General features: G+C 36.6%; 2 protein-coding genes across 5 annotated transcripts in view; one reads left to right on the top strand and one right to left on the bottom strand.

Moving 5' to 3' along the window:
• Nucleotides 1-18,111, bottom strand: part of LOC136342981 (uncharacterized) — a 35,335-nt gene that overhangs the window by 11,978 nt on the left and 5,246 nt on the right. The window lies entirely within an intron of this gene.
• Nucleotides 1-18,111, top strand: part of LOC136342983 (uncharacterized) — a 30,174-nt gene that overhangs the window by 11,158 nt on the left and 905 nt on the right. For 3 of the 4 annotated variants that reach the window (XM_066289313.1, XM_066289312.1, XM_066289311.1), the window contains 11 exons: nucleotides 1,952-2,111; nucleotides 4,395-4,503; nucleotides 6,937-6,961; nucleotides 7,406-7,543; nucleotides 7,602-7,746; nucleotides 7,803-8,025; nucleotides 8,084-8,499; nucleotides 11,686-11,889; nucleotides 15,663-15,815; nucleotides 15,866-16,411; nucleotides 16,461-16,714. In XM_066289313.1, coding sequence (XP_066145410.1) covers nucleotides 1,952-2,111; nucleotides 4,395-4,503; nucleotides 6,937-6,961; nucleotides 7,406-7,543; nucleotides 7,602-7,746; nucleotides 7,803-8,025; nucleotides 8,084-8,499; nucleotides 11,686-11,889; nucleotides 15,663-15,815; nucleotides 15,866-16,411; nucleotides 16,461-16,714 — 2,373 coding nt within the window. The remainder of the gene's footprint in view (nucleotides 1-1,951; nucleotides 2,112-4,394; nucleotides 4,504-6,936; nucleotides 6,962-7,405; nucleotides 7,544-7,601; nucleotides 7,747-7,802; nucleotides 8,026-8,083; nucleotides 8,500-11,685; nucleotides 11,890-15,662; nucleotides 15,816-15,865; nucleotides 16,412-16,460; nucleotides 16,715-18,111) is intronic. The other variant, XM_066289314.1, reaches the window with a different exon arrangement.

The raw sequence follows: 18,111 nt of genomic DNA, 5'->3' as shown, positions 1-18,111 counted from the left end.
CAACTCTTAATCGCGTTAAGTACATTTGTCCTTCGAATCATGGAATCGTGCACCCTTTGTATCATATAAGAATCTTGCTGCATAAAAAGACAGATTGCCATTAGTATCCTTAACAGGCCCTCGTGGGTGGGTACAGGAATTTCAGAGATCAAGAAGTTAATGTAACTCAAAAATAAAAAAAATAACGAGGTTAATTTGCATCATTTCAACAATTTAAAAGTAAAATTTCGTTGCAAAATTTGAAAACCTCAGGTCGATGTGATGATGGTAAAATCACTTTTTACCAATATCCTGTTACAACTTGAAGTTGGGAAATATGCTCCACAGCCGAAACGCCTCGTTTTCAACTAGGAATTTATAGTAAAATATTTTTTACAGCAATGTGCCCTATAACCTCATTCTTTTTGAAACACTCTATATATAATAAGCAATTTAAACGACGTTTCTTTGCAAAGTTCGGTTTTTGATATCAGAACTTAATCTGGAGAAAATCAGGGAGCCGCAACGAGGGAAAGAATATGGTAAGAAAAGATAAAAAAATTATACACCAACTTTGTCGACGAATTCAGAGGTGAATAATCTCATCTAAAGCAGAATAAACATGCTTTTTCACTGCTATAGGTTTAAATGACACAATTATTGGGTGTGATGAATGACTGTAAACCACGCTTTCTCGCTTTTTTTCAGCAGTTGAATAACAGGTTAATAATAACGCGCGCATGACTCGTTATTTATTTAGGGAGCTAATTGGCCACACTCTTTTTATCATCCCCGTTGTTGTTTTGTTTATGATTGTCATGGAAACGAATGTTAAATATTACAATTGATGTTATAATTTAAGACCCCGTTTAACGTTATGCTGCATTTTGGGGTTAACGAACTCTTAATTTACTTAGGTTTATTGTAATTTTATCAAATGCAGTATTGGAAAAAGTTTTACACCCGACGGTGTTGTGAAATACTCTTGACCCTCACGGCTCAGATCTCCAACTACTGCGCGCTTCAGGGTTCAAACTTGACGTTCGGGTCTTAATGATGTCCTTTACGATCTTCCTGTATAATTTACCATTGCAGAATTACCTGTGGTTTTGATTTTTTTGCTCGAGCCGTGAACACAGCGAAGTAACGAGGGTTATGGGTTCAGTGTTTATCCCGGATTAATTAACGGTCACGGAGTCCAAGAGAACCATTGCAGGGACCTTCTTTTAACGGCACCTTCAAAATCTCACAAAATAGGTTCGAAAAAAAAAGAAAAATACGCTAATTAGTAAGTAAAATGGCGTTTGGAAATAATCGAGGTGTCGAGATTATTATTTTACTTTTATTCCCATACATATTGCACACGCGGACTGATTGGATTTGCAATTGTATCTTGAACAGAGGTATTTACGTGAATGTGCTATTTTGGGCTATTTTGTACGAACTTACTTCAGTCTCCTAAAAAGAAATAATTCAGATCTGCTCTAACGGTGTCTTAAAGTCAATGCCCACCAGAGTGGCGTACGTAATAATAGTTTAATTGTTCGAATATTGAAATTTAATGTAGCGTGATCAATTTGTTTCTAATTAGCTCGAGATGCCTTGTCCTGCACTGCTGCTTCCTAAATTACCCGCTTCTTGTTATCAGCACCCGATGGAGCAATCGTTGGATAACAATTTCTGCTTGCGCGACGACTTTCGTTCAAATTTGTGTGAAAGCAAAAAAAATTAAAGGAAACCGCCTAATTGAACAATATTTAAACAAACCGCTAATTAAGGTAAACGCACTAGATACATCGGTTTACTATTTTCCTGTTGTTTGCGCTCATTAGGCTCATTATAGAGAAGTTTTTTTGCTTGACCGGACATAGGTCTAAGAGGTTCTTAAACCGGCATTATTACAATACTTGTTTCAAACAGCAATTATAAAATACATTTCACATTAGGATTATGCGTGTATACTCTCCTGCAGGTTAGTGAGACCAGCCAATGGCCCATTACCACCTCCGGGCCTGTCGTACCGGCATGGTCCGTCTCTGGGGTTCAGTATACGAGGAGGCAGAGAACATGGAACTGGAATCTTCGTCTCTCACGTGGAGATCGGGTCTGAGGCCCATGTACAGGGATTGCGCGTAAGTATTGTTTACGTAATTATTCATAAGTCACCTTGATGGCTTTTTAGCCGAACAAAGAGAATTGTCTGAGGTCGAAATGGGGGAATGAAATAAATAGTGCAATTTTCTCACTAAATTATTATAAAATCCCATCCCATTCGGAGCAATTACGACAGACGTGTGCCCATTGAAATTGTTTAATTGTCGTATTTCTCACTGGTAATAAACAATGACGGTTATTAAACTAATAATGAGTACGGAGGAAAGTAAATTTTAACTTTCCCCGTAATTTTGCATAAATGGGCAAATTCATGGACGCCCGGTATTTGTTTCGTTTACGATCAAGCGTAAGGCCACATGTTAATCGTTTTACGTGCGAAAGCCTCATGTTAACTTTGGAAGCCTCCAAAATCTGTAGAATCGCTATTGGTAGTTCAAACAGCCTCTTGTAAGTGAAACCCGATCTAGGAGCATTCCATGCACGCGCGCTGAAGCTCCAATATTTCCACTTTGATTTCCCTTCAATAACAAATAAAATTTCTAAAAGTCTTGAAGTAGCTATCCACATACTACTCGGTGTATTGACTTCTTATTATTTATCATTCGCAGGACCAATTGGAGCGTGACGAAATAATGCCAAATCATTATCTTAATCACCCATTGGTTTGCAACAATTTCTCGCAACAGGTCAAATTTATTATCATTTAAATGTCCTTTTTTACATTAAGATTCGTTTTCCATGATACGTGAAGAAGTGCGTCGCTAAATCTACAAGTTGTGGGCGCGTTCAGGAGAACGTAAATGTAGCACATCTTACAAAACAATTCACCTGCAGCACCACGAGCACTCCTTTAACATTTAGTGATACCATACCGAAAGCGGAGAGTGGAATTAATGACATACGCAGTTTCTTTGGAAATTAATGGCCGCAGTGTGGGCTCACGTGTCCATGAGGTGTGATAATATATTATGAAAAATAGTAACGTGAGGAATCGTCAGAAGATCGAAGTATCAATATCCCCTGGTTATTTTAATTTGCGTCCGCCACAGCTGTACGAAATGGGAGGAAATGCATTGGAAAGGGGCTAGAAAATGGCGTCTGATTTTGCGAGGATTGATGGAACAACATTTCCAGATTTGCCACTTCGCGAATTAATCGATTTTCATAGATCATTGGAAAGAACCTCTTTTGGTCAAGATCTCTTTACTTTCGCTACTCAGTATTCACCAGAACACTTTTCAATGGAAAAAATAGTTTTATGGACGGAACTGTTTCGTCATTAACTCCGCTCTTGACCTAAGAAAATGTACATTTTCTACCACTGTGGGCTCAAAACTGAAACGTCCATTACGTGAAATGCTCCCTCCAAATCAAATAACCATCTTGGTCCTTGGCACTGCGGTAAGTTTTTAAATTTCGCTTTTTTTATTACCGTGATGTATCACATGTTGGGTGAAATGTGAAAATCGAAATGGCGTCTATACGAAAGAACAAAGTTGATAATAACTGTCGAAAATCGAAAAAAATGTTTGAATGACTTCGTATCTTTAAAGGTTACCAACATCCGGGTGATTGATCGCTAGACACGGACACCCTGTATATAAATATCTAAAGAAAAGTGTGTTTTAGACTCTCTCTCTACCAGCACTCATAATGCTATATTATTTATTACAATCTTATTGTATTTGCAACAGGTTTAATTAATATCAATTCATCGTGGTGCAAAAGATAAGGATGGCTACGTGATTTAGAGAGTACGCTACAATGCCATGAGATTGACGCTCAGTTTTACACATAAAAGAGGAGCAAATAGAAATTTTCTAAGACAAAAGTGGGCTCAATTACGAAATTTTGTGAACAAAACATGTTTTACTTTCAAAAATTTCGATATTGATCGGCAAAAGTACATAGATTTTAACTAAAAGAGGTTTTTTCCAATGTCCTACGCCGAATGGGGTATTGTTCGACCAATTTTCAGAAAAATTAAGAAATGATTAGTTCCGGCTCTTCAAATTAGTTGAAATTTTACCAATCACCAGAAGTCCTCCAGTACCTTCGTCTAAGTACATTTTCCCATAAGCAATATCACACAGTAAACCGTAGGTTTAGTTAACGAAATTGTTAGCGCACAGAAACAACCATAACACGGTACTTTTGTATAATCTACCACATCCTTTGAAACCAGTTTAGAAGTCATTAAAATAACAATCTTCCAAAGACACTTTAGGTGGGCTTATGTACAACAATTCAACCTGAGCTTGCTATATACGAAAGTTGTTGATGTTATGTACGTATTTCAGGTGGGAGATCAAATAGTCCGCATCAATGGCTACACAGTGGACGACGCCGTCCACAAAGAGGTTCTGCAACTGATCTCTAATCACACTCATCTTACCTTGAAAGTTAGAGGTGAGTTTCAAACTGGTAATGGTATGCAAAAATGCAGGTGCAGGATCAATGTAGGCTATATAAGAGAATCCGTTGAAATTTAGAACTTTTATACACATAAATAGGTGCTAACAAGTGAGATGACAATACTTCAGGTCTGCTTGCTAATGGCCAAAACTAAACCGATGCCTATTGAGGTGGAAAGATTGGCGCTTTTGCTACTCAACTCATTATGCGAACTGCCCTGGGCATGCCCTATCTTAACTACATCTATGTACGATAATTAGCTGTTACGCGATTCAATTATGTATGTACTTGATTAAAGAACACCTGGAGCTTGATTAGAATTTAAAGGAACAAGTGAACATGTGAGAGTGGGAATGTAATTTTTGACGATACCGAGAAAATTTGACGTTCGACAAAGTTTTCTTTCTGGCTCTTCCCTCCTTCCGTGGAATTCGGCCCCGACTGAATTCGAAACAATTGCCAACGTCGTCAGATTATTCTGACATTTGCCTGTCATTAAGAAACAAAAGAACGGTGACATGTTGCCATTTACAGGGGAAAATAAATGATCGTGGTTAACTGTAAATCTAAAATTAAAAACCCACAATCAATGACCACAGATCGTTTCCTCGCTATAGGTGGCTACAGGTATACACGCGAAGCCATCGAAGCAATACAAATAAGAATGGGGAGTACTCCGGAATGGCGAAATGCTGTAGTTAAAGTTCAAGGCTCTTTACCTATTTTATTTGAATATAGGACAAACTGGCCAAAAAGTGAAAGATAGTGAAATCGCGACGAGACCATTTGTTTTTTACAAACATCTGTCGTATTTCGTCATCAGCCGTATGTGCTTGTTGTGCCCAAAAAGAAAGAAATAGTATCAATAAATAAGTATCTAACTACCTAAAGAAATATACTCCTTTTTCTTAATTCTTTTGTAATAGTCCAAATTTTATGCTTAGTCGAAACTTGCGGTTAAGTTAGCTTGAATACAAAAATCCAATTGCAACAATGTGATCAGTGATGGATTTACAGCTAAGTGAGATTCAGTGGAAACAAATTTATATGGGCCGGACCTGTTTGCGATACTCAAAATACAGTACGTCGTTGGCGTATCTCTGGATTTTAGAATTCCAGAATAATTTCTCCTGTTTAGTTTATTAAGAATTTATTCTAAATGTCTGTTGTAATTAATTTTTTTTAAATAATAATAATTAAATTTATAAAAACGCACGGTATTGTACATGTTTTGGGACGCCTTTTACTGTCAACTACCAGTACAATTTTGCAAATTACCGAATTTCGATTTTAATATGCTACAAAAATCAGAACCCAAGGGCGGCGCCAAAGGGACGTGCAATTGAAGCAATATATATATATATATATATGGTATAAATAAGGTGTTGGAAATCCGATGTGCTATCATTGCTATTTATTAAACGATAAGAGTTACAGGGTCGGTCAAATTAGAAAAAATGTACCAAATTTTATACTCTTCTCAGAACTGTAAATAAAGTTGTCAAATGATTTTTAGTTTGTGAGTCATTATGAAAAAACTAAAATTCGGTCAAATTTAATTTTCTAAATAAATCGAAAACCAAAGGTTTTTCACCAAACCTTCGATACAAAAACTTCATAGTTTTCCTATGTCTACAAACCAGTAAACTTCAAAATTTTAAATGTTGCCTGGTTTTTGAGATAATGACAACAACTTGAGTTTTTCAAATACGGACCTGTACATTTTTTGGGCATTTTTAAAAGTTCTTAGTAACCCCTTTACAATGATGTACCGCAAGATAGAATTTTTTGATGTTTTAGTTAAAAAAAATCGTTTCGTATTTTCTTTTCAATAAGCTAGGCCGGTCCTGGAGTTTACAGTAAAAATTTGTGGGTCTATAGAGAAATTCCAAAGATGTCTTGCCTCCCTGGAAATTAATCTACACAATTCGAAATTATCGTGTTATAACATTTCCGAAAACCGTTAGCGTAATTAAAAGATTTCTTAGAATTTCCACAAAGACACGTTTTTCATATTACGGTGTGTATCTATATCACAGCCAGTGGCGGATGTAGGGGAGATTGGGCCCCCGGGCGCAAGACCGAATCGCTGGGTTATACGCCACTGTCACTTGTGACTAAATCAAATAAACAAACAGGGAATTCTCACTTTCTTGGAATGTGTTTATTCAACGATCAGAATATTAAAATTATTATTGATGTATGAGAAAGTAATTTCCAACCGCTGCAATCTGTTAGGTGTTAAATTGTATGGTCCCATTCCGCGGGACAGTAATTCCAAATTGGAATTTGATAGACGATCACTCCTCATTTCACTTTTACCGAATTAGGGACGCGTAAAAAAACGGTGAAATGGAGATGTTTCAGTGTTAACAAATTGCTTAACACCATGGATTTGTGCGGATATGACCATAATTTTTTTTTCAGGTGTGGGGATGATACCAGTAAAAGAGTAAGTCGTGAAATACATGCTGTTTCAACTTATTAAAAATCGGGTAGTGGTGAAATTAATTATTGTTTTTCCCTAAATAAATGATGAAGAGCGACAGCAGACAAATTTGCCATAGGGGTGGAGTTAGAAATCGTTTTTTTGTATCTACTTTTGCGTATGAGTTAAAAATCCCAAATTTTAACAAATGTCAAACTCTAGTATTTGACAAGTTAGGAGGTTAGAAATACCTATAATAGAATATAATCAGAAGATTATAGAACACCTATAATATTATATAACAGATTTCTAACCTCACTCATATGTCAAATTCAGCGTTATCCAACCATATAAGTTTTATATCGGGTTAAAGAATGTTTTTAATTTCCTAAATAAAAAAAAAACATTTTTAATAAGTGGGAACAACATATACGTCCTTAAACATTTGTCTGAACGATGTTATATTAGTAAAAAGAATGATGGTCTGAGTTGGCAAATCATCACCGATACGGGTTCGCCTTCGAGGGGTTCTCCACAATTGAGCGAGAAACACAGCGACGTCAGAATAACAGTTATGGTAGCTCCAAAGAGCAAATTAGGATGCGGGTGGGTAATCAATTAAATAACGTCCAAAACCATCAACTTAATAACTTTTTTTTTTCAGAATTTGCAAAGGACCTGAATGGAAACCGGGCATCTTCGTGCAATTCACGAAAGAGGGTGGAATAGCTCGGGAAGCGGGCCTCCGACCTGGGGACCAAATCCTGCATTGCAATAACGTGGATTTTTCCGATATACCTTTCAACGAGGTATTTTTTATCTGTGACTTTACTTCTCCCAAATCGTTTAAACTGTGTTAATGCAGGCGGTCAGTTTGATGAAGGCTTGCAGACAGCTCAATATGGTCATAAGAAAGGGAGCTGGTTCTGAGCTTTTTCCCGGCGAATCTAGTGGGTACAATAGCTCTGCCAGTTCCGTCACCGGTGACCAAAGTCCCTCTTGGTCCGAATCGAAAAGGCTCTCGATTGTGACCGAGGAAAATCTAGATTTGGGGGAGAGGCTCAATCATCTCGATAAGTTCAAGAATTGTAGGTTTTTTAACCTTTAAATTTAAAACTACGTCTAATTTATTGATATTTTTTTCAGTGGCAAACGTAAAAAAATGGGAATCCTGGGACGACGATCAAGATGACAAACCCCTGTTCAAACCAACAATAATTAATTTATCGGCAAACGGCACCACGATCCACAACAATGGTTCCGAGGTGCCGATAGTCGAGGAATATGCCTGTCTTAATCTAAGACCGATCAACAACAAAGTACCGAATGAGGAGATATCCTCGACAGCAGTGCATCAGAGAGAGACCAAAACTGTATTGGTGGAGGTGCATAGAACTGAAGAAGCTGCGGAGGCTATTAGGAGCGAAAATGGACACTTGAAATTGATGAAAAGTGCATCGGGTAGCAGTTTTTGCAGTTTGGCGAGTAAAAGCAGTTGTACAAGCAACGTCACCAACACGAGTTTGTCCTCGGCAATTGCGCTGGAGATTCAAAGAAGACAGGTTTGGTTACATTAATACTTTAGACTTATGACAAACAGTAAACACATAATAAAAAATCTAGGGAAGAAATAAACAACCATAAGGGGAGAAATTGGGAGCTGTTAAATCAGTAATTATTAATTTACAAAAATTATGATGATTTTGTAAAAATTTTACCGTCGCCATTGTCCAGAAATGGAATCTTTGAGAAAATAATCATTAAATATGGATATAACCATATTGAGGTAAATACAGAGTTAAAATTTGAATGTGCGATTTCGCATTCACCATTGTCCAGAAATTGACGTTTTAAGATAATATTAAAAAATCGACTTTCACTCACAAACTGATAGTTAAATACCTCCCGCTTTCACTCACTAAATCGTGGATAAACTAACAACGTATCACACCAGTCGTTAGAACGGAAACATTCTTGATTATCCCGATTATTATTAGTGTAGCGCGCGTTATGAACATTTTGCTAATAGCCGCATTAGCATTTGAGTGAATTATACCGGGTGTCCAGGTGGATCCTGAACATACGAGATCCGCTTGTGAAATCGGTACCATTTTTTTGCGCCTGCATAGATTATTGAAATGAAAATTTTTACATAGAGATTATAATATATTATATACTATATACTTGAAACGAAAGAAAATCGAATTTTATTTCCTAAATTACAATTAAACGTCTTGGACCTATGTTGACCATCGATCTTTCCAATGAGGTTTTCCAGCCTTGGAAAGGTATTTCTCTTAACGCTTCATTTTCAGCACAAAAAAATCCCAAAATTAAGGACTAAAATAATGTAAGTCGGAAACAAAAAATATTGTCAAAGGATTTTCGTTTTGAGTTAACTCGATCATTAGTTTATTCTGCATTTGAAAGGTCTTATTTGTCGCGCTATTGTTCAAATGAATCATCTAAGAATCAATATGAATACGAAAACGCACAAAGTACTGTACAATTTGCCTTTTGCAAAGGTACGAATCATAGACCGAACGATCACAACGATTCGATGACCTCCAAAAATTTCGTTTCTTCAAATATATTTATAATAAATAAAGTTCTCATTTAAAAGAGAAAATAAACGGGAAAATAATCAGAGGCTTTTCAGAATTCATATATATATATGTATGTACATACATATATACGTGTATCTAATTGCTATACAAAAAAAAATTAAATATTAATTCCTAAAAAAGAATTTTGAAAATCTTCAAATGAATTTGAGATTCGAATTAGTTTCCATTTTAAGCAAAGGCGTACTCAGTTGAAAGCTAAAACACGAAAAAATTAATATTCATTTTTGAAAAAATAATTCTTTTTCCTGGAAAAAAATCTTTAAAATAGTTATAGTTTCGACTCGAAACAGAGGCGTACTCTGTTGAGACCTGAGACAAAAAAAGATCAGTATTAATTCCTGAATTTTTAATTCGAAACAGCTCGCGTTGCGATATCATTTATCGGCCACGTACAAAAATGGCCCTAAATACCTTTGACAAAAGAACAAAAATTGCAAGTAATTTCGTACTTTAGGCCAACATTTTAATTACGACATTCTCATTGACCCGACAAATTTGACTGAACCACAAGAAACAACTTCACTCATCAGAACTCACGCGTTCCCAGGATATCGGCGTTCCAAATTTGAAAATTGGCAAAGAGAGAATAGGTCTGCTCTTGAAAATCGAAGATAAGTCTTATTAGTCATAGATATGATTGAAATTTCCGTTCTGTTGTTTGTTTAATAAGATTGTTCACAAGGAGGGTAAACAAAATACTCGATTCATTATATTGTCTTTATTTTAACAAGATATCGTCTTTTTCTAACATATTTTCTTTATTATTTATTAGACCTCAATTTTAAAATGGGATCGGAAAACGTGTTATTAGATATCCCCCCCCCCTCTTACGAATGGGAGCTTATAATCTAACGGTATGTCCATATTCGCGCATTTATCGTAATTTACACGGATTTGGGAAGAAGCGACAGATAAAGCCATCATATATCATTTCGGTCTCTTAAAAATTAGCAACTTTAAAAGTTGCACAATGATTGCAATCTAATAAGCAAAAGCCGTAAGCACTATGGGGCGATTTTTCAGAATAAACAATCTCCTTCACCAAATTGTCCAGAATTTGTAAGGTTTGTTCATTGAATATTTCTGAGTCATGTAGGTAACTATTTTCATGTTTGCAATAAGTGTACCTTTCGATGGAGCTGCGGAAGTCTTTCTTACCATTTATTTTTATTTTGGAGATGATTGAGAACTCCGTAAGAAATGGGTTTTTTGGTACATTCCACTTCCGTAGATATTCCACCAATCAACTAGGATGAAGCCATATTTTCTTCTTGTCAATTTTTGACGTTTTTCGGTGTTGGCGCCTTCGACTAACATTATTTTGATTAAAACTACCCATTTTCCCATGTCGTTCAATACTCGTCATAGTTTTATGGCTGGGAATTTTGCGATTTGAATATTTGTTATGATCGGTAGGCATCGTAAATGATTTTTTGCAAAGAATCTGTACTCCTAATTAAAATTTTACAAGAGACCAAAAAGTGTCAAAATGAAGTCGTTTTGTTACAGAGAAAATATTAGAGCCATTGGTACCCGGGGTAACAAAAACACAAACTTTTATTTACGCGACACACTTAGTATTTCCACGCATTAAAACAAGATCCCACTCAAGTCAAAACACGTCAATTCATGTAGTCACTCTTAGTCCCAAAACTAGTGAAATTCAATAAAAGTGTTCAGCAGTTATTGCGAAAGAACTATATTAATTTGAGAACTTCGGTACCCTGTAGCGTCAAAAAGCCATATTTCATATACTCGTATGTAAGTTTGCCTAGAGCGCTTTCTTTTCGGTTAAGGAATTTTTCGTCAAGCGTTGTACAGTTATTTCAGGGACATCCTGTATAACTGGCTTCAATGTTCTGGATGCCGAAGTCGATGTCACCAATAACGTATCAAATTCGGGTATTCTGTGAATACGATATTTCGATAAATACATAATCAAAAAATTAAAGGTAAATACGTGCCAGTGGTGCGGACCTGTTGTTACTGCTTGTAAGAGCTGCTCTTTTTTTTATCAAGCCAATTTACCCTCACCTCAAGCTACCCGTTGTTACCCCGCTTCCATCTTTTTATTTCTATTTTAAGCCGGAATTATTTATTGACTTTTTTCTCTTTTTACAGAAGAAGATTCAGCAGACCTCAATAGATGATCAGCTCCAGAAGAAAAAGATACTGAAAAGTGTGGATTCGGACCGTCAGCACCAACACAGCAAGTTGATGGACGAATTCAAGAAAGCCCATCAAAAAATGTTCAAATCGACCGAGGTGGATAACGTAGAGAATTCTGAGAAAAGTATAAACACGTCTGTGGCAGAACAAAACGAGGCGAGTCCTGATAAAATTGGTTAAATATTTGCTTACTGGTGATTATTATTGTCTTGGGTGTACTTTTGCATTGTAAAACTGCTTACGTAGTTCTGTTGCGATGCCGTTGAAAAATTACAATTTCATTTATTTGTTATTCCCTTCTCGATCACATTTTGTACAAGGTGAAAATTGCAGTATTTTTCCATTGCGTCCACAAATTATTGGAGTTGTACGACCAGATTTTTGTTGATTTTTTCAACTTTCTAACCCCTCCTGGTACCACCCTGACCTTTTTCTTACCGCACTTTACTTGAAATTTATTTCTGAACGTCCCATTTTTATTAATATGTCCTTTAGGTTACAGAGAACTTGTCGAGTTTTTAATACATAATAAATCACTAGCGTATCATAATATTTTGTGACTGATCAAGTTATCTCTTTCACGTGTACCTGTTATAGTCCTCGAAAATGTGTCCAGCAATACTGATTTAACGAACTTAAGTGGAAAATGTTTATATTACACAGGATGAATTTTCTAAACTGCTATACAAAGCTTCGCTGTTGATCGAAAGAAATTTGAGAACTATTCTTGGCAATATGGCGGAGCTGAAGCGCGTTAATAAAATAATCAAAATTATTGAATCCTACTAACCGGAACTAACATGAATTATCTTTAATGTTCGTCCCGAGCATCGTTTGCTGTTGACATGTCTTTGCTTGACACTATAATTTTATGTTATTATCTTGCTCGAGTATTGGCACAGGAGCAGCGTGCGATCGATAAAATGAGCAAAGTTAAGTTTTAGTTCTGTTTGGGAAAATACTCATTACTCTGCCTAGAACATTCGTGAGAGCTTCGAAGAATACTGCACATATGTTACCTAAAGAGATTAGATACCTATTATAATGTGGTATAAATGGAACTGATGTCAGATGTATAAATCATTAAGACTAATGTCATATTTTGACTAATTGATTCTCACCTGTCGGCTTGAAACGCGAAACAATGGTACATTATATTGATAAAAATGTCTGTAATCTATAACATTTGTCCCCTCTCGTAAAGCTCGCGTCATAACGATGGTTTCTTCGTAAATCGTGCGAACCACCATCTTCGTGTTACGTGTTACGTTAGCACCACAATGGGCCGAGCCACATTAGACCTGATTTAATTGCGATCTATGGAATCGTTGCTAAATATTTACGTTGCGAAGCGATAATCCTAAAATCTGTGAAAACAACCCGCAGAGGAATTATTAATTATCGCTTTCCGTGGGCTCCCAATTTGCCTCGAAATTGTACTAGAATTTGTACATTAGGTTTCGTACCATTTCAGCGGCTCCTTAAATACTTGCGCAGTTTTAGTACAATTCAGCCGGGGCGAGTACAACATGCGCGCGATAAGCGAAGCCGCTAAATTAATTGTTTATACTTTTTGCCTATTTGTTGCTGTTCGTATTGTTTAGTTTTGTGTGAAATTTCGCGGTGGCAGCTCCATTGTACAAACGCGTTTCTAATGTTCTGAACAACCGAAATGAAGGCGAATGGCGATGGACCGGCTTTCGTACTGCAAACTTACGAAGTGAGCTACATAATATATCGTGTTATCACCATTATTGTTATTAAACTAAACAAATTAACGCGTTTTTGGCTTATGATAAGCGGTTTTCAGCAGAAGCTTCGCTAATGCATTCAGCATTGAAAGCATGAATAGAAATTATTGCAAGCATGGTAATGGACTAGAGAAACTCTTTCATTAGAATAATTTCGCTCGCGTGCATAAACATGTAATAGTTTTCTAATGTTAAGGCATGTAATTCAATTATTTTAATAAGAATTATTGCTTTTGTTATGCAACTCTCCAAATACCTTCGGTCCACCGTCGAATTTCCAGTTATACACCGTGATAAAGAGTGCGGAAAAAATTGCAGGTGTTGGTAAGCGCAAGATTGGTTCAGCCTGTTGCTAAATTTCTATTAAAAATGTGTCTACTTAATGAAATTATGCAATAATTATCGGGCCCAAGTTTCGGATTCCACAATAACGAGGAAATGAGTTGCTTGATGGATGCAAGGATACGGGTAATGGTATTTTGTTCGAGCAATAATAATCAGCATTTTTAATTATTGTAGTTGAATTATTGCAGTTAAATTCAATTAATTATATTTCTAACCAACTGCGATGTTGACTACGCGGTCATGGTTTTTTTCAGCCCAAAGGCAAGAACTAGAAAATACCGGAGTTTGCCATGGGCCGCCCATCGTGCTGTACAGATTCGAATTCAACGTATAATTATCATTATCGTTATACGTTGGAAACATGTATGGAAATTTCCACAATCCGATCTATACAGGGTGTTCAAAAAAAGGGTGTAAAATATTTAAAGAGATAATAGTACGGGCTGAAATAAATAAGTTTTTTGGAAAACATGAGTCTGCAATTAACGGTTTCAGAGATGTGGAAGGCTATTATTCTTTAAAACATTTACGTGCTATTAGTTATTACTTATTTATTATGTGCAAACAAACAAGAGATGACTTTACCAAAAACAAAAAATAAAGTTACGTAGGATGTTGACAGTGCCCTTCTTCCCATTCCAAGCAGGGACGAACAACCATAGCAAACGAAAACTTATGCACAGACAATGGTCGAACACGGAATATTCATGCTATGATAAGAATATTCAATCTTTTGCAAAGTAAAAAATGGAAGTAAAAAAGAATAACCTTCCGTTTAACCATTCTCCGAAACCGTTACTTTGCAGTCCCATGTTCACTAAGACTTTGTTTGCTCATTTGGTAATTCATTAAATAATGTCCGAAGATCGACTACCTCAATTCCCTCGGAACAGTGACATGCGCACAAATCGCTCTAAAAACTTCTTCATTTCAATAGCCATCCAGTGACGTATTACATATGTGCAACAAACCATCTGCGATTCCAAAAAAATAATCGAAATGATTTAGATGAACAATTTAACTTAAATGTAAGTAATAAGTAAATCTTCATATGATGCAAACGTTTTCGGACATATTTCCCTCCATATGGAAGATCATAATGTTACACAAGTGATCGAGTAGCGAAAATAAAAAAATCCAAAAAGGATTTCTTGAAAAATCGCTCTGAAATCATCAAGGTACCGAATAAAAAAATTAAATAACTCAAAATCTAATGAGTTTTGACATATGCGTCCATGGGTACGATTCACTCATTACCTGATGTCCTATCACCTACCAAAGGAACATGTCGAATTACCAGTAATTCTTTTTTGCAACATCCTGTATGTTAGATCAAAACGTCGCGAAAATACAGAATAGATTCCGCAGGAGCATTTAAGGCTTAATCTAGCTTTTATGGCAAATTCGGATGTGAGAGCGAAGCCAAGCGTTGTAAAGGAAAATTCAAAAATTCCATAATTTCAAGTTTCGTTGATTGCGTTTATTTATGGACAATAGAGGCGTAGAGGGTGATTCTGGAGCTCAATCATGGGGAACTGAGTAACCATACGAAGTGGGTGAAAAATTTTAGAAATTATTGTTTCCTCTGGTTATTTGACGAGGTAATTTAGCTGTATCCATATTTTATTTGTTTTCCCCAGGATACGCCCCTGTTAGGATTTGCACCTACTACCTCCTTTGTTTATGTCTACTTTTCAAGAGAAAAAAATGTTACCATTTCAGGCATGTTTAGGGTCTCGGCTTTACACTGTCCACAAAGTATTTTTTATTTACTCTGTCCCTTTGAATGCATATAGTAAAAGTACTTTCAACTTATTCGGCCTTTTTTTCCAGGACCGGCTCAACAGCACTAACAAAGCCAACGAGCTGTCGCAAAAACTTTCCGAACGACTGAGCAACCTTCAGAACGGCATTTCTGAGGAATCCAAAAGACTGATCGCCTGCAGAACCAACGGACTCAGCCCGGCGCCTCCTCCTCCCCCTCCTGTACGCACTCAAATTAATAAAATTCTAGTTAAAAAAAAAATCGATTTTAGCCTCCTCAGCTGGCGGGGAACTCCTGCTCACCGTCATCCCGCTCAAACACACTTAAAAGCATCAATAAGTCGAAACAGGCACCCCCAGTTCCAGTAAAATATTCCGTGCTCTCGTCGCAGCAACCAAATAAGGCTTTTCCGCAGCCGCCCCCATGTCCCACCCCCGACTACGACACTGTCAGTCTGGCCAGTACTACTTCGGGATGTCAAAACCAAAATTCCGCTGAAATGGAGTCTCTGGAGTCGTTTCGAATCAATAGTCCCGCGAGTGTCAAGCCCAGGCCTCCCAGCACATATTTTCAAAAGAGGAATTTGTCCGCCACCTTATCCAGTCAGTCAGGGTGCAGTACCATACGCCGAAACAGACCTGTGAGCATCACCATTGGGGAATACGCAACTGCAAGAAGGGCGCCCGGAAAGCTGGATTTTTTGCAGAATAATCGAGAACAAGCTTTAGGGAAAGAGGATAATCTAGGGAACCGTTTGGCCTCAGAGTTGACGCAGACACTGAACAGATCCAATTTGAAGAAGAGGACTGAGTCTATGGTGGGTATGCTTGAGCTCGCCGGAGGTACGAGCTAATAAAATTTTTTAGGAGAACTTACTGGGGGAGTCTCAGATCAAAACTCAGAGAAACGGTGCAGTCCGTATCTCGCTAAATAACTTATCGAAAGCCTTCGCTAAATCCACAAGTGATCTGACCGATGACCACTATGAGACAGTGTCTCGCGTCACTATTAATATCAACCCTCCGCTCAAAAATGGCGACACTCCTAGCGGTATCTTGAAACATGAGTGCGCCAGTCACAAAACTTTGAATGCGCAAAAAAGTATCACTTTCGGAGAGATGTAAGATCAGTAATCGATGACCTAAATCTTAACCTAAACTGACCCATCTGTAGCGTTTGGACTTCATTACTAAAACAACTCTCCGTACCTACTCTTCGGCATGAACATAATATACCTAATAATTAACCAGTATCTATACTATATTCAAAATTAAGATAAAGTGGAAATAAACAAAAATTCAATGAAAACAGTGAATACCAATGGCTGCGAAATGAGTGCAGCGTCGTACTGTTCTCGGTTTGAAACGCAATAAATCAGAGAAAGAAGGAAACATCTAAAGAACGTCGAATTAATTAGCTATTTCTGCTCTTTACAGGACTTTTCTCAAACAGTTATGGCGTATACAGGGTGGCGTATTTGACCTCCCCTTTCTATATCTCGGTTATCATTGAAAGTAGCATTTTAATATTGTGCATCCTTGATCTGCGCGTTAGAACGTACTTCAGAAAAAATATTTTTAATTATACATGACACCCCAGAAAAGCGTGACGATACTGAACATTTTTTTTTTTATTGAACACCCTATTTTTTACATTTAAGTGCTTTGTGTAATTGTCTATATATTCCTAAAACTTTGCTAAAATCTGTTGAATATCGGCGAAAAAAAAATTTGTACCTTTGAAAATTTAATAAAAAATAGAAATAATGAATATTAAAACAAAGTATATAAGGGGATTATTACACACGGTTTAATAGTTTTATTAAAAAAATTTCGATGATTGATGTTGCACAGGGCGTCCAAAATTTAGAGCCAAATTTTTCAAACTTTAGAGTATTTTATTTTTATTTACCTTGTATAGCTTCCTTAAATAGTCATTATTTCTATTTTTTATTAATTTTTCAAACCAGAGATGCAATTGCGTTTTTTTAGTTTAAGTTTTTTTCGCCGATATTATTCAACCGATTTCAACATAATTAAAGGAATATGTAGGCAATTATAGAAAGCACTTAAATGTGAAAAAATAGGGTGTTCCATTAGAACAAAGTTGTTCGATATCGTTACACTTTTTTAGCGCACCCTATATAATTTGACATATTTTCTTAAGGTACGTCCTAAGACACAGGTAAAGTACACAATATCAAAATTCCACTTTCAACGTTAACTGATCTCTAGGAGACGGGAGGCGAAATGCGCCACCCTGTAGACATATCATAAACCGAGCAACCTAAACGTCCTTAATCGCAAGATATACAAAGTGATAAAATGTAGCAGTAAAAAAAAGAAAAGTGCCAAAATATGATTGAATCAAAGTGAATATCGCGTGTATAGTGGAAGTGAGTGAAAATATCTGATTATCGATGCAGAATGTTCTTGTGCCTGTTTGTCATATCGTCAGTAAAGAAACGTTCCAAAAGGTCTCACTTGGAGGTCATCGCAAGAACAATCATCATCTATA

Source organism: Euwallacea fornicatus, chromosome 13, assembly GCF_040115645.1.
Source record: "Euwallacea fornicatus isolate EFF26 chromosome 13, ASM4011564v1, whole genome shotgun sequence".
Lineage (NCBI taxonomy): Eukaryota > Metazoa > Arthropoda > Insecta > Coleoptera > Curculionidae > Euwallacea > Euwallacea fornicatus.
This window is presented reverse-complemented; position numbering and strand designations above follow the sequence as displayed.